General features: G+C 38.4%; 1 protein-coding gene across 3 annotated transcripts in view; it reads right to left on the bottom strand.

Annotated features, from left to right (window-relative positions):
• The window catches only part of cdh4 (cadherin 4, type 1, R-cadherin (retinal)), a 400906-nt gene that overhangs the window by 63137 nt on the left and 318014 nt on the right, over positions 1-19755 (bottom strand). For all 3 annotated transcript variants that reach the window (XM_058374170.1, XM_058374172.1, XM_058374171.1), the window contains 2 exons: positions 11699-11925; positions 194-388 (listed from right to left, as the gene is read on the bottom strand). In XM_058374170.1, coding sequence (XP_058230153.1) covers positions 194-388; positions 11699-11925 — 422 coding nt within the window. The remainder of the gene's footprint in view (positions 1-193; positions 389-11698; positions 11926-19755) is intronic.

The raw sequence follows: 19755 nt of genomic DNA, 5'->3' as shown, positions 1-19755 counted from the left end.
AAGTTCTAGAAAGATCTGAAAGTCAGCAGATGCTCTAAGAATATTCCAACTGTGAAACAGTTTGTAACAAATTCATTGTTGGTGAAGGAGGAACTTTTAGTATCCTCTCTTAAAGGTTTCAGATGATGCAATGAAATACAAATATTTAATGCTGCTTATGGTATATAAGCTGGTGGTCACAGCTGTCACTCACCCTGACGAGCATTTGTGGGAATGGTCCTCGAGAGTTCTCAGGCACATTGATGGGAGGAATGACCCAGTCTCTCTTCTGACGCCGCAGCCCATTGGTGGAGGAGCCTCGTTGGTGTCGACGTGGAAACATGATGACTCTGGGATTGGAGTAGTGACTGTGGTGGGATCTTGAGTGGTAACCAGTTTCATCACCAATCTGTGAAAACAGAAACATACAATTGTTTAAAAAAAAAAAAAAAATTCGGTATAAAAATATGTTGTTTGAATCCTAGCCTTGTAACGCGTCATACTGCTGTTGAGAAGATATGGGCAAGCAACAACACAACTAGTTGCGTCCTTATTGTACAACTGAGGGATAATGCAATGTAGTTTAATGCGCCAAATATTCATATCCGTATTCAGATTTAAACCTTAAGAGGGTGTGGCCTTTAAAAAACACCAGGCTGAAATCTGTGCACTTCCAGCGTAAATTCTTGCAGTTCTTCGGCCTCTGGTACATCACTCAAGTTCTTAATTGTTCTCAAGTAGAGATATCCAATGGCCGTTTTAAAAAAAAAAAATCTTGCTCATGTAGTTATTGTTTGTGTTTGTACCCACCCAAGAAATTATCTAGTGCTACTTTTCATTCATACTATTGGTAGAAAAAAAAAATCTAGTAAACTATTTGAAACCACCCCAATTAAAACTGACGAGGAGGATGTAAAGTATGAACGAATGAATGCTGTAAATGCATCGCATTCATATTAATTAAGTTAATTATGTTTTCCTTGCTAAGTGAGCTACATATCTGACTACTCACTCATGTCCACATGAAAGTAAAAAACACCCACTAGCAACTTTTTTGTTGCGTTCCTCACAGTCCTGTTCAGTTATATTCTTATACAGATGTCCTGTAAACATTTCATGCAAATTTGATGTATGTGGAAATAGTATCTGTATTCAGAGTAATGTATTTGGATTTGTTTACATACCGACTGTACAGATGAATGAATGAATGAATAGTCCATCTCGACTGAAAAAATGTACTATCCAATCACAGATATCTTTCAGCTCTTGGAGAACTGGGCTTCAAGCTCTTTTCCCAATACAAACAAGCACTGAAATACTTGAATATATTTGAAAGATTTGCTTTCCAATATGTAATATTAGTGTACAAGAGACGCTAATTTTGACGTGTCGGTCAAAAGATGAAAAAAACTGCAATCTGTTAACACAAAAAAACAGATATCACCTACATGTTAACACACTAGATTTAGACCACATCTTTCCTCCCATAACAGTCACAAAACTGTTAATTGACCAGCTCTTGTCAACATCAGGGAGACAAAACAATTCATGTTTGACACTAGAACACCTGTGTCCGAAAGAGGGATCATTAAAACAACCATGGGGTCTTCACTTACAGGGCTTTTCGGGGTAATAAATCGCAGCTGGGTCCGTGTTAGCCAGCTCATATGACAGAGCACTTCAACAGTGATGCATGCTATGGCCATGTACCATAAGAAATCTGACAAATCAAACCTCACCTCAGTATTAAAACTGACAAGAAAACACGATGGCCACTGGTGAGTATGTTGTAACTGGTCCAAAGGTCAAGGAGAAGGTTAAGATGGCCAATCCAACTGATGAATGTTTCAGTCTTGTTTTAGTGCCTGTAACTCTGTTCATTTGGTTGGACTGCTGCCTGTACCTTCTGGTGCTCCTTCCATCCTTGACAAAACCATCTGCAATGCTGTATTTGTAAAATCTGCTGGTGGACCTTTCAGTAATATCTGCAAGCACACTTTATCTGCTTGTCTTTGTTTGCTTCTATTTCTCTCTGTTTCTGAGTTTAAATCAAAATGAACATATAAGTGATTTTACTGAAATTAGTACGTAGTACTTTTTAGTAGGTGGAATATCTGATATGAAAAAAGGTTAAATCAATAAATGTCAAGGGTTCATTGGTTGTGTAATTGGGGGAACACTTAAAGGTTCATTGTGTTTGATAGTAGAGTGTTTCTGTACTATAAAGGGTTACAGGAAGGACATTTTAAGAAGCTAAGGGACCTGTCAGAACAGCCCAGGACAGTACCCTTCAGCAGAGGTCATTGTCTCCAGAATTCTAGTCGTTTGCTCATTTCCTGTTTATATCTTGGTTTGTGCTCTAGTCAAGGACATGTGTAGGTCTGCTTTGCAAAAACTTGCTATTCATTCAAGTCTTGGGCAGTGATTGCTTATCATGTGTTTGGTCACTTTACTACAATGTCTTTGATTATTCTTTGGACTGATGTGAGAAATGGTGCCAGTTGTGTCTTTGACCATTACCTCCCTTGGTTTTAAATTGTGGGGCAATAAACTCTCCACGTGGATCCTAACTGTTCAGCTGAGCATGGTCCATTACAACAATGGAGTAATTAATCCTAAAATAGTGCATATAGGTCTGATCTGGGGTCAATGGAGTTAAGAAATGACTGTTGGTCTCTCCATCCCCCTCAGTAGCCTATCAAGGACAGGGCTTGTCAGTAGGAAGAACTGACTATATGTGAGCCGACATATTGTATTCACTTTTTATTCATTTGTATGAATGCTTTTAATAGTTTGTCTGCAGAAGCTGGAGACAGGTATGGAGAGTGTGTGAGGGTAGATCTGTGCAGGAAAATGTGGATGGAAGGCAGGAAGAGAAGAGAAGAGATAATGATGGATTGGCCATCATGAATACTGGGACAATTCCCATCGGGCTGTGGGCTGAGATATAGAGCAAAGGCAAGTGGGGCTGAAATGTTGATTAAAAAAAAAAACTTCTTAGAAAGAAATTCATGAAACCACAGAATCTATTTAGAAAACAAAGTGAGGAAACATAGGGCTGGATGGCAGAAGGGATATGTTCTGCCAACTTGTGAGACTTGTGTTTTTGCTATCTATCTATCTATCTATCTATCTATCTATCTATCTATCTATCTATCTATCTATCTATCTATCTATCTATCTATCTATCTATCTGTCTAGCAAAACTTTATTCAGTCTATCTGGATAACTATCAACACATTATTCAGTCTATCTAGCTAGCTAGCAAAGCTTATTCAGTCTCTCTGTTTAGCTAGCAAAACTTTATTCAGTCTATCTGGCCAGCTTAATGCTGATCTATCTGGAATTATGTTCTAAACAGATACCAATATTGAAATAGAAGGAGCACTATTGCTTGTTGTTTTATGAAAGCTTTCGGAAAGGATCACAGGGCATGAGATCCCACAAAAAAATTGCAGGAGATTTTTTTGGCAGGTGCAAGCAATCAGATATGAAACATGTGGCATAATATTTTTCCTCTTTAGTAACTGCCTGGTCAGGGTCCAATAGTTTAAATGAAGCTACTAGTTTGTAAATATTTTGGGAAAGGGAACCGACTTAATAAGGTGGAGAGGTTTACGAAAAACAGTCCTGTGCACATCTCTAGTCGAGACCAATTCTGTCCTTAAGTGATGTAGCTGAGGATGAGGATGAGGAACTGTCAGAGCCAGAATATGATTTCTAGCTATCTGCGTCCATTAGCATAATGGTATTGTTGATATTTAATTTTTTTAAAAATTCTAATATAGGTCACTACTTTGGGTTTAAATCTGAAATCGGGATATTTGGAGCAGTAAACAGATGGAGTGTGGATTTTTGTCTAGTGTCATTCAGCTACACCCCTATAACGTGTAATCACACAACATTAACAACTCAGCCAGCAAATGTTCCTGTCTTCAAATCAGCTGGAAGTGTAGTTTTTTTATTTAATGTTTTACGTGTTTATACTTGTGTATCTGATACCGAATACAGAAACTGCAGCGTTTCTTCACATCAGTATAGAAAACCTGAAAACCATTTTAAGGTATAAGGAACCTTGCACTGCATCAGATTTGCAGTACGTGTTTATTAGGATCTCTCACTAACAAGGCATTGTAGATTAGTCATAATCACTGTATTTATTAGGAAGGAAATACTCCACAATTTACATGAAATTACATGGCATGACCTCAGTGACGCAGCAGTCCACTCTGCAAAAATGTGACAGTGATGCTTCAGTGCTGCTGTGTGTGCAGAGCCACAGCCCAATGTGTTCCAACACTGATAAAACTCTTATCTCTCGCTAACCGGATCTGTTCATTAACACTGAACATTCGTCCTTTCCATCTCTCTCTCTCTCTCTCTGTCTTTCTCTCTTGTTCACTTTCTATTCTTCCTTTCCACAGTGCCTCAACTGTAATACAGGGACAAATCCAATAATATGCCATATTCATCCAATCAGATCTCATTGTAGACTCTCCTGTGCATTGCAGAAAGTCAGTGCCTTGCCAGAAAGAGAGCTCGAGAATGAATTAATGCATCACATTATAGCGATGCCAGGGCGAGCCACAGCCTTGTAACAGGATTCCTAATGAAAAGACTTATTTTCCTGGCAGGCTAACAAGCAAATGTGACGATTACAAAAGGAGGGCGTGGAGAAATAAACCAGAACAGGCCCTACGTGCTGTTGGATGCCTGATGGGCATTCAGGAGTCAGTGAATGTGAAATGGCTGCATGGATTGCCCTGAGCTCCAGAAGAACCGGCCCAGCCAGCTGGCACTCCGCTGGGGAGATGCCTGTTCGGGTGCCTGTCGGCCCACAGCCATGCTGCAGACATCTGGAGGTTATTGTTCCACTGAGCAAAATTATTCCACATGCAGGAACTTTCCTATTACAAAGTGTCATAAAAGCACCCATTCTATATTAGACTGAGCACTCGCATGTGGAACTGAAATACAGCCAATTTTGTACATTTTCCTGAATTTCTATACATAAAAATCTGCTGTGAGCAGTGTATTCATGCTTTAAAAACGAGTATACTGAGCTCAATTTCAATTTTCACATCTGAGACATTTACTCCCTCACTAGAGACAATTCAGGTATTATAAAGGTGATAAGTGACCCCCATTTATGATTTTTTATCATGATTAATAAATGGCAGCATGTTCAAAATATGCAAATGATTTCACACTAACTGCTCCCTTCTGCCTTTCAATCACACGTTAACCGGACGTCCTGTCACAGTGAACGCGGGATATATTGGAGACAGATGAGAGAGTGTTAGGACGAACATGGGGCTTGAGAGCCTGATCCATTTTAGCTCGAAAGGGAACGCAGTCATGTTCAGTGAACACTCCAATCCCACAGCATGACTGTTCCATATGCCCCAGGCCTTCTTCAGCTCTGTGTTCTTCCAACAAGCGTCAGATCACTGTAGGAATGGCAAACCTATTTATTCTGCTGGCAAGAATGATGAAACTATTGGCCTTAATGGAGTATCACCTAACCTAAAATGTCAAGGCTAGGGCAAACACATCCATAAATTTTGGCCAAAAAGGAAGTATATACATATTTTCTATTAGCAAGTCTTGCAGAGGCAACAAGGTTTTCAACTAAATTCATTACATTGTTTTTAAGACTGTTAAATCTGTAAAAATTACATTTATTTTTGTATATTCTCTAGTTGTGTGTAAGTATTTTAACTGCTCAGGAATTTGGAATTTAATAAACCTCACCAGGCCCTTTGGTTTTTCTCAGAGGGAATAATACAACTGGTCAGAGATAAGAAGTAAAGAATTTAATTACAAGTCAGTAGAGAGTGAGAACTTTATTTTTTTAAATTGGTTAATATAGATTTTTTTTTAAAGCAACAGTGCATTTATTTTAAATTATTCAGGTTAGTTCATAATGAGAGTGAATGCAATGGCTTTGTGTTACTGCTTGCATTATTTTATGTGACATTTACACAGGTAGATTTTTTTGCCTGCTCTTTTATAAAGGGTATCAATAGCTCTGAAGCTGACTGCATTAAATCTTTAGATGTGATAATATTATTGTCCTTCAACCGCTATATCTTATCATTTGGCTCTGAAATCCTGTCGCTGGCAATCCAAAACACTTCTGAATATGATTCTTTCCAACAGAATGAATAAATCTGTTGTTTCAGTGACACAGATGTGAATTTCAGCAGTGATTGTTATGTACGGTGTCACTTGCGGTTTAGTAAATTGCTTAAAAAAATATTCTGTTCACTACAAAAATGGCCTTCAACAGAAATAGCATGATAAATATTACACAAAAAATAAAATAAAATAAAATAAAATAAAATAAAATAAAATGTAGGCACTATGACTTCTACAGCGGAGACTGAGAATAACGGCAGGTCAGTGCATGCTGGGATGAGTATTTTGGGACAGATAAACAGAATTGCGTAAGCAGGGTTAGTAAAATGTTATAGGTCTAAAGCGTAAAAATGTCTGTGCTATTTCAGCCCAACTGAAAGCAAGAACTTTTCAGCTTTAGGTTTAGACATGATGGAAATCTTGTCTATTGTCCAAATCTTCTCTCTCTCTCTCTCTCTCTCTCTCTCTCTCTCTCTCTCTCTACATATATATATATATATATAAGCTTATGCAATGTCACAACATTTATTCCCGTCCAGAGTTGCATTAATTTTTCGCCAAGATCTTGTATTGATGATGGGAGAGTTGGACTCTTGCGCAAAGTCTTCTCCAGTACACCCCAAATATTCTCAATGGGGTTAAGGTCTAGACTAATGCATGATGTCTCATGCTCCCTGAACCACTCTTTCACAACTTGAGCCAGATGAATCCTGGCATTGTCATCTTGGTATATGCCTGTGCCTTCAGGGAAGAAAAAATCCATTGATGGAATAACCTGGTCATTCAGTATATTCAGGTAGTCAGCTGACCTCATTCTTTGGGCATATAACGTTGCTGAACCTAGACCTGTCCAACTGCAGCAACCCCAGATCATAGCACTGCCCCCACAGGCTTGTACGGTAGGCACCAGGCATGATGGGTGCATCACTTCATCTGCCTCTCTTCTTACCCTGATGGGCCCATCACTCTGGAACAGGGTAAATCTGGACTCATCAGACCACATGACCACCTTCCACTGCTCCAGAATCCAATCTCTATGCTCCCTAGCAAATTGAAGCCTTTTTTTCCGATTAGCGTCACTGATAAGTGGTTTTCTTAAGGCTACACAACTGTTTTTTTGTCCCAATCCCTTGAGTTCCCTTCGCATTGTGCGAGTGGAAATGCTCTTACTTTCACTATTTCTACTGTTGTTTTTTTTACGGTTTGATTTCACCAAACAATTACATGATCACGATCATTTAAGATTTTTTTCCGACCACATTTCTTTCTCGATGATGATGGTTCCCCACTACCCTTCCAGTTTTTAATAATGTGTTCGACAGTTCTTATATATATATATATATATATATATATATATATATATATATATATCTGTTGGATCGGATAACACGGATCAGCCTTCACTCTCCACGTACATCAATGAGCCTTGGCCGCCCATGACCCTGTCACCAGTTCACCACTGTTTCTTCCTTGGACTACTTTTGATAGATACTGACCACTGCAGACCGGGAACATCCCACAAGAGCTGCAGTTTTGGAGATGATCTGATCCAGTCGTCTAGCCATCACAATCTGGCCCTTGTCAAACTCGCTCAAATCCTTGCCCATTTTTCCTGCTTCTAACACATCAACTTTGAGGACAAAATGTTCACTTGCTGCCTAATATATCCCACCCACTAACAGGTGCCATGATGAGGAGAAAATCAGTGTTACTCACCTCTCCTGTCATTGCTCCTAATGTTATACCTGATAAACCTGATACATTTACTTATCATGCAGTATCATATGCAATTAGTCCTTAATTAATCATGATTATGCTATAATTAATAAGTCACTTGATAACTTAGTAGCTCTTCAAGTCAAAGCGTTTGGTGTTTAACCGAATTCACTTGCAGTTCTAATACATTTCCCACAAGCACCATAGTGTTAATTATAGTGTTAATAGTGTAGAGTTCTTCCAGAATAGTACATATGTGCTTTTACACAACGATACAACGATAATCACAAGTAACGATAATCACTGTCTAATAAACAACAAAATCTGTATGTGGGATTAAAAAGGAATGAAGTGTGAATAATTATATAAAATTTTTATATTGGTTTTATACACTTCATACATTCATCATGCATGAACTATGTTAAAGAAGACGCTTGGTTTTTATCATGAATCGAGAAGAAATGCTAAACTATCTTACAACATAATAATGAATTATTGAAATTGAGAAATATTAGATTATATTATTCGTGTCCAGTTGTAGAGGACACGGTCTTCTGCTTCATAAATCAGAAGGTGTGGATTCATTTTCTATAACAGCGCTCCCCTGACATTCACAATAAGGTAAAGTCTGTGTTTATATTAATGCTCTTGTTCTAATACATTAGCATTTCTTTCCTAACCGATCATTCACAAAACCTCAAAACCTAAGCCTTTAATAAATGGCTTTCTGTAAGAAGGTGTTTATTTAACATTTAAGGATGCAGTCTGTAGTGTCAAGACCTTAAAACGGTCATTTTTCCAACACTGGAAAGCCTCTGGAAGACCCTGCTTCTCTGTAACTTGACAAGCTGCATTTTAAATCTTATTACATTTAAGAGAGAGAGAGAGAGAGAGGGAGAGAGAGGGAGAGAGAGAGAGAGAGAGAGAGAGAGAGGAGTGAAAGGAGGCGAGTAAGGAAAAGATTGTTTACAGCTGCTATAATGTGAATAGCCCATTCTGGCCTTTGTGGTTTTTCAGAAAATAAATAATATATTTAATAAAATACAAGGACAGACGACTGAACAAGAAGTTAAGTGTTTTTGTGGTCTGAACAAATTGATTAAAACGTTTCTGTTTCGCATGTCTGGTGTTCAGAAGAAATGCAGAATGAAGTGAGTAGAGAATTAGAATTCTTGAATGCAGATGGAGTGTGTATATGGGTGTCTATTGTGTGTGTGTGTGTGTGTGGTGGGGGAAGAGAGAGAGAGAGAGAGAGAGAGAGAGATTGCCCCTTATCATTGTTGTTGTCAGTGAGACCTCATGATATAATAGACTGCTCAACCCAACTAATTTCATTATGAAGTTATTGATACAATGTTTATTAGATTTTAGTCCTCTAATCTAATACGACTGATACCGATTATATTACATGACTAATAATGCTTAAATGGAGATTTTGATGGTAACATTGATATTTGGTTAGCATTAAAAAAAAAACAACAGCATCTAAACCATTAGGGAGAGTGTGAACAGGGCTGGAGTACTGCTGAGAGAGAAGGCTATTAGGCCATAAAGCTCTTCTCTCTCGCTACGCCGAATTTTAGATGTTTGTATACACCAGACTATCAAGAGACTATTCTTTTTAGCATGTTGACTAGTCAAGTTCCCTCATAGTGACATGGAGCCAGTGTACTGTGAGTGAGCGCTCTAAATCAGGGCTCTGAGTGAATATCTAATCAGCAGCTTATATTAGATAATATTATCACGGGACCAACAATTCATCCTAGAGAACAATTTGTGTTAGAGAGCCATACGTGGCCTTTTACACTGATTATCCTGTTCTAATCCCAAAGCCCATTTAGGACATTTGTTTTGGGTGTGTGCTTAGGTGTGTGTGTGTGTGTCCTTCAGCAGCCTGGCACACAGAGGCTTCTCTAAATGGCTGCACAGAAGGCAGGGACATGTGAGGGGTTAGGGACACGGTGAGAGGAGCACATGTCCTCCTCCCCGGAGAAGCCTTAGTCCTTTCTTGCAGTTTGTCATTTTTGGGTCACTTTGGATGCAGGAATAGTCCCAATGCCGATGGGAAGGACGTTTGCATTAACCAGGTACACACCAACTCCAATGTGTGTTGGGGTTCGAAAGGGGGAAAACACCATCACTGGTGCAGCTGTGACCCATCATCATCAAGCCAGAGGGGAAAAAAACGCTGTGCCAGGAAGTAATGCAGCACTGACAACCATGAGAGATCTTAATGAAGGTTAATGAAAAGTCCTTAAACATCACATATTGAGCAGAGATAATCTCTTTTAAGTCCAAAGCAACTAATTTCTCTGTAAATCCTGCTTTATAATCAGCTCTGTCCATGTTAGGTAAATTGTTAGCAATAGCTACTGTAGACCTTACATCAGACTCGGAGACATTACCTCTGACCAGAGTTAAAAATACATTTTTTTTTATCTGCCTATCGAGAGTATATAAACATCCTCTAAATTAGTCCCCAATGTAAGTTGTTAAATAGAAATAGAATTAATATAGAAACAAAATATTAAAAGAAGTGCATTAATATAAACCTATTTGGCACCGCAGCTTATCAGATCTGCTGGAATAGGAATTTAATCAACACTTTCTCACTGATCAGATTTCAACCTCAGCGTGACAGAAATCAGGTTTAAGTATAGAAACAATTCACGAGGTACGTGTGACTACACAAATATCAGATTAAAAATGAAGGATTATGAAAGCTGGAGTTCTCAAACGCTGTGCATTCAGAGACATGCTCCAGAGTAAAAGAATTTACAAAGTCCTCCATTTTGATCATAGCAATGCTTTGTTTTTAAGAATAAAAGGGCAAATACGTAGCGTCACAATTATTTATAAAAGCCTTTAACATTTCATTTTTTCCCCCCTGAACTAATCCATTCACACACATGGAGATTTGAAACAATGACTATAATTTTTCACACAGCACTTAATGTTAAGAGATTTTTTTTTTGTTATTTCGGATCTTTCATTTCATTTCAATGAGTGGAAAGTCGACAGCTGAACATTTACTCATTTTTTAAGAAACCAGATGTGTTGCCAGATCAATTAAGGACATTATTCATAATCACACACTCTGGTGTTTATGGTAATTCACACTCTCCGGTGCCATCAGTGAGGATGAGGTTCCCTTAAGGTTTCTTCCTCTTACCATCTCAGGGAGTTATTTTCACGCCACAGTTGCCTCAGGCTTTAAATATAAGTCTAATATTAATCTTGAACTATTTGTCTAACATTAACCTTGAACTTTTTGTACTATATTTCTATATGTCCATTGTTAAAAGCACTATACTAATAAAATTTAATTACATTTAACAAAACTCTTGGAAGGACTGACTCTGTTTTACTTCAAAATGTCAATAAATCTCTTTAAGTTTGCAAGAAAATCTGAAAGAAAAATGCTATGTCCTAAACCTTTGTTTATGAATGAATCAGAAATAAAATATCCTAGAAATATAAAAATGTTTAAATTAGCTAGAATTTGACTCGCTGCCCAGACTGTTGTGTTAGCTACTGGAGTCGATGCTGATCATTAGCAAAAAATCTGTATGTCTGGTTTTCCTGTCATTTGTCTTACACAGTCTCATAAATGACACATTTATCATTTTGATGATTTATCCTCAAGGTAGTCATGGCAGCACAAAATGCGAAAACAATTTATTTTTTAAATGTGAGCATGTTAATGAACGTTTATCATCCGTGTGTTCGTGGAGCATTTAGCGAAGGAAAAGCTCACTGAGTTGTGAGATTTGTTCCAAGTGAATGTTCTTATTCGTCTTAATTTATGGACGTGTTTTGTTTCTTTATGAGCCACCGCTACATAATAAATGATCTTCCTCACCTGGTTTATGAGGACAGGAAGTGGATGTCCGGCGATGGCCAGTTTAACGGTCGTCTCCCAGATCTGCGTGTCTTTACTCCCCTGAGCCGTCACCATGAACTGGATCGGCTCGGACAGGTTCATCACATCCTGCTCTGCGTACAGAGATCCGTCGGGACGGACGCTGAATTTGGGGTCGCTGCTCTCGAGGGTGATCCTCTCGTTTATATGACAAGCCTCGAATTTCACTGGAGAGAAATAAACAGATGGATGATGAATGGAGAGGAATGATGTCTTGCTTGTGATTATTTCACTGAGGCATATAAAAGGCAGATGGCTTTCTGATTAAGAGTGATATGAAAGCTTGGTCTTCATTTCTGGTAAAATAAAAAGACATTCAAAACAGAGCACGACAGATTTGTGTTGTCTGTTTGGTTGGAAAACCTTGCCAGTGAGTCAGATTGAAGAAATCTTAAAAGGGAAAATGAAAACGTCACGGCTTTCACTGGATATAACTCATTTGTTGACAGAAATCTTTATCGATCAACTGTGTGTGCGTGTGTGTTAGAGAGAGAGAGAGGGAGGAAGTGAGAGGAACAGAGAAAAAAGAAAGTGATGGAGAGGGCAGTGTGATTCTTCAGGGATGTTTTAAGTCTTTAGCACATTCATAAGACTCAGACTCTGAAACATTTTAATTGTCTACTTCCTTCCTTCCCCTCTCTCTCTCTCTCGCTCTCTCACACACACACACACACACACACACACAAGAAAAATGGAGCTATATAGAATGACTTGGGGATCTTTGTCTCTAACTGAGGTCTTAACCAGGGCATCACCCCGTCCCCCTAAACCACATCTATGTCAAAAAATAGACATGAAAACTCACAAGATACAGAAGCCTTACATAAAATATTTATCCAGAGCAAACTAGAGAAACCACAAAAGACCACAAAACACTTTTTTGTGTTTGATTCGGTGCTTCTACTGAAAAATACACACTTCTACAGTTTTTACACTCACACTACCATGATGTGCAGTGTACTTGAGTTTCATTCGGGTCATATGGAGCGTGAATCGTGTGTGTGGCTGTTAGACAGTGGGGTTATTTTCTGGTTACCAACAGCAGATGGTCCTTTCCTAAACACCTGAGGGAAAGTGTTAAAAAAAATAAAAAAGAAGAAAAAAGTCCCGGTTCTAATATCTTACCTATGTGTATATTTCTATCATCAGTTCACTAATGTAAGTCTGTCTTGAATCACTATATTGCCAAAAGTTTTGGGACACCCCAAATTAGAGCGGAGACTGAATTAGAGCAGTCTCCACTCAAATTCATCCCAAAGGTGAAAGGTTGAGTTCAGGACTGAATCAATGATTTGGAGGGGTGTCCCAAAACTTTTGGCAATATAGTGTATTTCAAAAGAAACCTTAAAAAACAGCTTGCACATCTATAGAAGAAGCTCTAGAATATTATTTCAAATTCAATATTTACACAAGAACATTTTTCTGGGATCCCTGTTCAGATTACGCAAAATAACTGGTGTGTAATTCATGCCTCTGTGGTTGTCAGATTCTTCCTGAGTAGAAGTGTACAAGACAAGGGTTTAATAATAATATCTAGACCTAGCTGTAGTTTTACAAAACAGGGATAGAAAATGCAGACTAAGGAAGGAATTTTTCTTTCTCTTTGTTGTTCAATTTACTAATGTAAGATTCTTGTATACTGAAATACAGTATACTGATTGTATTGTGTATGGCAATACTTCTTAATCACTGCACATTTGGTTTTATTTAACAATATAGCTGTGACTGTTATTACAGGGAGTAATTTGGTGTGTAGTCACTGTTATTATCTCATTTTATACAATATTTGGTGCTTCTATGGCTAGTAAAGAACTTTTTTTTTTAGCATAAATTCATCATCATGAGCTATTTTGGTTACATCAAACTGTCAGACAGTGGACTTAATATTGCTCCTGGCTCCAGCTGACATTATTCAAGAAAAACTTAAATGTCCAAGGTCAGAATTGTGAACTCATTTTTTACCCCAACACCCCACTGTAGCACAGAAAGATATTTTTATAATATAATTTTTGCAAATTCAGTATGCGCACAATATGTAACAGCAAGAGATACGCGGATTAACCACATCACACTTTCATCGCAAACAATGCTAAATATCTCCTTGTGTGTAACGGTCTTTGTTTTGTCAGGCTAAACTTCATCTAAAGCCAGCGCAACCATCTGTCAGAGGAAAATCAGCATCGATAGTGAAACGAAAGGCACACGTTTCCATCAGACAATTGAAAGCAATCAACGGTCCTGTAAATTAGGCTAATTTGCTTTAATGGAACAGAGCTAATTACAGCCACTGAGGCTGCAGCAGTTTCCCAGAGGAGAGCTAAGGGGACCTGGCTGAATGCAGGAAAGTGTTTGCATGTGAAAAACAGAGTCACCCTGCCCTGGTCATTGCTGCCGTGCTAGCAATGAATGTTGGCATGGGAACAGAAGGATGTGCCTCACTTTTCTATCTGGCTGCATAGACAAAATATCTCTGACTTACTGGATATAACTGAACATAAAATCTATACACGTAACTGTTTACTGTCTAGTTGTGCTTCGAATTGTTACGGCACTGAGGGTAACACATTGGCAAAGGAACGAAACATGACAGGGCGTGCTGTTTTAGAAAAAGAATCAACGATGAGACGAGAAGCGGCGCTACGTTCGAGTTGATTAATGAAGACTTTCGCATGTTAGAAAACAAAATGCTGTTATAAAGAGAAATAAAACCCCTAAATCTAAATCTCTCATGCAAAAAAAAAAAAAAAAAAATCAAAATATTGTCTACATCCTCTACCAAGTCAACAATATGTTCATCTTTGGTAAATAGGAGCATTTATTTATAACATTCTATCAACCATCTGCCACGGAACAGATTACAGCCGGAACTAATGTCAGTTATAGAAACAGCACAGCGTTATAGAAAACGAATCAACACCATCTGACCAATCAGATCTGAGACTGAGGAATAAAGAAAAAAAATAAAAAATTTTCTACTGCATTTTACCACCCTTGCCTGGATCTGAGATTGAAACAGACAAAAGCTTTATGGACATTTCAAAGTCTGACATGTTCTGCTGGGGTGCTGTGAGAGAGGTGCCAACTAGAAAGGGGAAGAGAGAACATGGCAGAAAGAACACAACTGGCAGCCACTCCATTCACACTCAGCTGGATGTGCTTTTGACTTCTGAATTCTTTTCTCCCTCTTTCTCTCCCGCCGTGCTTCTACCCTCACCTGCACGAGGAATTAAGGCAGAAGGAGGTTGCCAGTGATTTGTTTTCTCTGCAGGAGCTGAATGTCAGCGAACAGTTAGTTCAAAAAACTTTCCCCTGTGTTATTTTTCTCTGCACTCAAAAGAGCCTCTTTGCTCTTTCCGCAAATGTGGATGAAGAGCTGCCTGAGATGAACGCACTTTGAATCTACAAAATTGTTATTTTAAAAATGGGGATATTATTTTGTTCTTAGGCAAGTTGAGTGCTGAACCTTAGGTATCCGGTTAATGACTGGAGTCAGAGAAATGTTCTGGGTAACGGTCTCGGTGGATCCAGAGCCTATTCCAGCAACACTGTGGGTATGAACACACCCTGGATGGGATAGAAAGACTTTTTAAGTATAAATATAAATAAATAAATGATTCTAAATGGGCTAGTTTGAGCCTCCTGGTGGTCCAGCAACAGGATCCCATGCTCTCATTGCCACAGCCCTGGTTCGATTCCTGGACTGGGCTCTAACTCAGCCACTGAAGTGTTAATTCTCAGTGCCAATCCCAAGCCCAGATAAAATGGGAGGGTTGTGTCAGGAAGGGCATCCGTGGTAAAACCTGTACCGAAATCGAAACATGTGGACCAAATGATCTGTTGTGGCAACCCAGAACAAAAAAGAAGAAAGAACAACAACATATATACGGCTAGATTATAGTATGCCATTGTTGTACATCTGAACTTTTTCTCTTTGCCCAAAGACAAGGGCTGTTGATTACCATACCTTGCACAACATTCCCCAAACCTGATAGAGCCCAAATCGCATGATACTACAATTCCTGAAGTCCTCAGATTTAGAAATGTTCTGCTTGACTTATCCTACTACCCTGGTCAGAGCAGAAAGAGCTCTCTTCAACCACCTGACCAACACAGCTCGATGACAGAACTCAGGGAACCGTAACACAAGCAGTGTTACACACATACTTGCCCCTCATGTACCGGTCATTCCTATACTTATGACAACATCTGTCATGCTCAGCAAAGCAGAGAGTTCGGTGACATGATGTTCTTCCTAGTTCACTGACTTTTGCTTAAGCAGAGCATGGAAATCGCTCCACGAATTCTCGCCCCATCATCGCGTTCCATTTTCTTCACATCTGACGGCTGCACAACAAGAATGTAATCCATTACAACTTCATCAGAAATCAGTGACAGTGTGCTGGCACCGAACAAAGGTCTTGCTCTGTCCTACAACTGCATTTCAGAATGAGCGCTCTGGCCTGTGTTTAAAGGCTGCTGCTGGGTGATGTGGAGGTTAAAAGAGGCTACCAGCATAGACACTGCCAATCTGTAGGATTTTGTGCCAAAGCTCTACACCAACACCACCCTCTGTTTGCTTTAATTAAATTTAAACACCTTTTTCTCACTAGACTAAGCCGCTTGGGTGACATGAGAAAGGAAACAGAGGACAAGTTCTATTTTTTTTTAATAAAGATCCTCTTTGATATCTCAATAGATTTAACAAGAGTTGTTTCATGATATTAACAAAGGTTTCTACTAAAAGTCACCTGGATCACCTAAACAGACAGCAGTAGAATAGATCAGTAGAGTAAATTATCCGTGTTTCTGTTCACCATGTTTATAACAAGTGGTTACTGCAAACATTCTGTATGCTTCTGAACCAGTCTGGTCATTCACCCCTGACCTCTCTCATCAATAAAGTCTTTCTACCTACAGCCTGCAGAACTGCCACTCATTTGGAGTTAGTTGCTTTTTGCAGCATCCTGTGTAAACCCTAGATGTTATTGGTGTATGAAACCACCAGGGGATCAGAGGAAATCCAAGAAATACTCAAAACAGCCCACCTGGCACCAATAACCATGCCACAAAGTCAAAGTCAGTCTCTGAGATCAGATTTTTCCTCTAACTGATGTTTGACTTGATCATTAACTGAAGGTCTGTATCTGTATATTGTTTTGGATGGTCCAACTGGCTGCTTGGTTTATCTTTCCTGATGTACCTTTGTTAGATTAAGAAAAGTCTCTAATGAAGTTTCTTCATTATGATGCAACAAGAAAAAAGTTAAAGGAAAGTACAACTTTACTTCTCATGATGAATCCTCCTGCTTATTGCCTCCAAGGCCATCGTATATATATTTTTCTCATGCAAAAACCTCAAGGTCATCTGAATAATCTTGTTTATAAGGAGGAGACAAGCCGAGCCTAGAGGCAGTGTAAAGCTGTTATCTTACAGGACAATGCAATAACTCCACGCCGCCTAAAGCTACAACACCCCTGCCTGAGGATGTTTATGTGGAAGGCACATGACTGTGAATGGTGATGAGATCAGCCATCAGGACGTGTGTTCTTCTGTACGCAGGAGAGATGTTCGGACAAGATTTCACCAGTTTTGTTTGGAATTCTACAATTTTGGAGAGGATGTGGCCTATACAACTTAGACTAATTAGAACGAGTGAACATTAAACTTTTTAAGGCAGACATCTTGATCCTCTAACAGATAAATAACTTTGTGTATTTATGTGAGTAAAATGTGTTTAGCTGAGATAAATATAGTGCATTTCAACATGTCGAAAATGAAATGGTGTGAAACGGCACCTGATCTTGTGTAAACATGTGATGTCAATAATATGTGAGAAATAAAACCATATAATTCTACATGCACAAAAATGTTAAAATAATTAAGGGGGGGGGGGGAAGATAAATCATGGGTGAAATAAAAAAAAAAAATGTGGAAAATAATCATGCCCAAAAAAAAACTAAAACAGGAACAAGTGAAAAAATGAATCGTTAGAAAAGAATCATGTGGAGAAAAAGAATCAAATGAATACGAATCATGAATCAAAAATGAAAATGAATCATGAATCAAAAATGAAAATGAATCATGCAAACAAAATCAGGTGAAAATAAACAAATCATTTGCAACAAACAAACATCAAAACAAAAAACTGGAAAAACATGAAGAGAGAATAATCATGTAAAGCAAAGAGAAATGAATCATCTTTAAAAAATCATGTGAAAATAAATGGATTGTGTGAAAAGAATCACACGGAAAATAACATTTCTTAAAATCCTGTGTAGATTTTGTATGTGTTTTCTCTTGTATGTCATGCTTATAAAAGTGACTTATCTGGACTAAAAGCGTTCGGACGTGGTGGAGGCAGGAGGCAGGTTTGATAAACACCTCAGTGTGCTGAATGGCTTCCTCCAGAGAGTGTTTTTCAGAAGATAATCAACTGTTAATTTGTTTTCCTTCTCTTTATCTCTCTCTAACACTTTATCTTTTCACTCTTGCGTTGAAGCGGCACATCCGCTCTCTTTCCTGATGTTATTTATAGTTCGTTTTTATCTACTGTTCCTTTTTTTCCCCCCACAATCATAGAATTATAATTGTTTGGTGAAAATATCATTAACTCTTGACGCAAACATTATTCTGGAGAATCTAGTCAGACACTTTCCGCTTTCATTTACTTTAATTGTAATTCCTTTAAATTCATATCTTCTAACTATACTTGCATGACTTGTATGTTGCTCCATCTTGCAATTCCCGTTCCGGTTGTTTTCTGCACTGCTGCACAAATGACCTGGTTTCTTAAGCACCTGGATGTTGTGCTGCTGAACTGGAACAGTCCTCCTATTTCGAGGCTGTATACAGAGTTTGTGCCTCACGTCCAAAAGTTATGTCAGTATTTATGCAGGGAAATTTGTGTGTATATTCCTGAGTAGAACAGAGAGGGCTTTTTTACTAGCATCCAGACAACCAATTTTAAAGAAAACCTGTTCAACCAGCCAAAAATAGGGGATAGAAAATAAGGACGTAAGAAAGAAATAACATTTTTATGCTGCCAAATGTGATGTAAAAGCAATAAAAAAAATTAAAACTATAACTATCTAATAAATTGTAGTATAGTATTTGGACAATATATTCGATTATTCGATAGTGATTTCATTTAATATAAAAATACAGCCGTAGAATAGCACCTGATCCAGCACATGCTATATTTTTCATTTTATTTTTATTTACGTTTATATATATTGTTCACTGACAGTTAATTCTTTGCACAGCTGAGAACTCTAAACAGAGGTCATGATATAATGTGTATGGAATGATATCATAATATGTGTATGGAATGTCATTTATCACACTTTGATTTGTTTTAATAATTAAATGAATCACAATGTTTTGGTTTGTTCCTTATTAAAGAATAAGCTGTGTATGTTTGTCATCCTTTTATTCAGAAGGAAATCGTTCTGAATTACAGGCATACTGCTTTTTCGGTATTAAAGCCTCACTAAGTGTGCGTAAGTCAACTTTGAGCGTGACTGTTAGGGAGAATAAAGGTGTACGTCTCAGCTGTTCACTCATAGCAAATCGAATGAAGCCAGCAGCTTGATGAAGTGGTGCTGCATTGATTCAAACCTTCCACCTCTCATGCTGAACAATACACAGCAGATTAGCTTCATCCTGAGGGGCCTGATTTCTAGCGGCTCGGGCTCTCCGAGCGCAGCACGGCGTGTTATCGCCAAACTTGTAATGTGTGGGTCATGGTATAAAATCAGACTGGACCCAGACACAGCTGAGGAAAGCCTAGAACTGATACTTGTGAAGCAAATAACTTTAATATGATAATTACCTCCTCCACCATGACAGCTATGTTCATTCTGTAGATTTGTAATGAAGCATTATCATTATATCATATAATGGTGATGACACTCGTCATCATCATCATCATCATCATCATCATCAAGCCACAGCTGCAATTTAACTTTATGACTCACAGCCTTGAGAGTCCAGTAAGT

Source organism: Hemibagrus wyckioides, linkage group LG21, assembly GCF_019097595.1.
Source record: "Hemibagrus wyckioides isolate EC202008001 linkage group LG21, SWU_Hwy_1.0, whole genome shotgun sequence".
NCBI classification, from domain to species: Eukaryota; Metazoa; Chordata; class Actinopteri; order Siluriformes; family Bagridae; genus Hemibagrus; species Hemibagrus wyckioides.
Note: the sequence above shows the minus strand (reverse complement) of the source record. Positions and strands in the feature narration are given on the sequence as shown.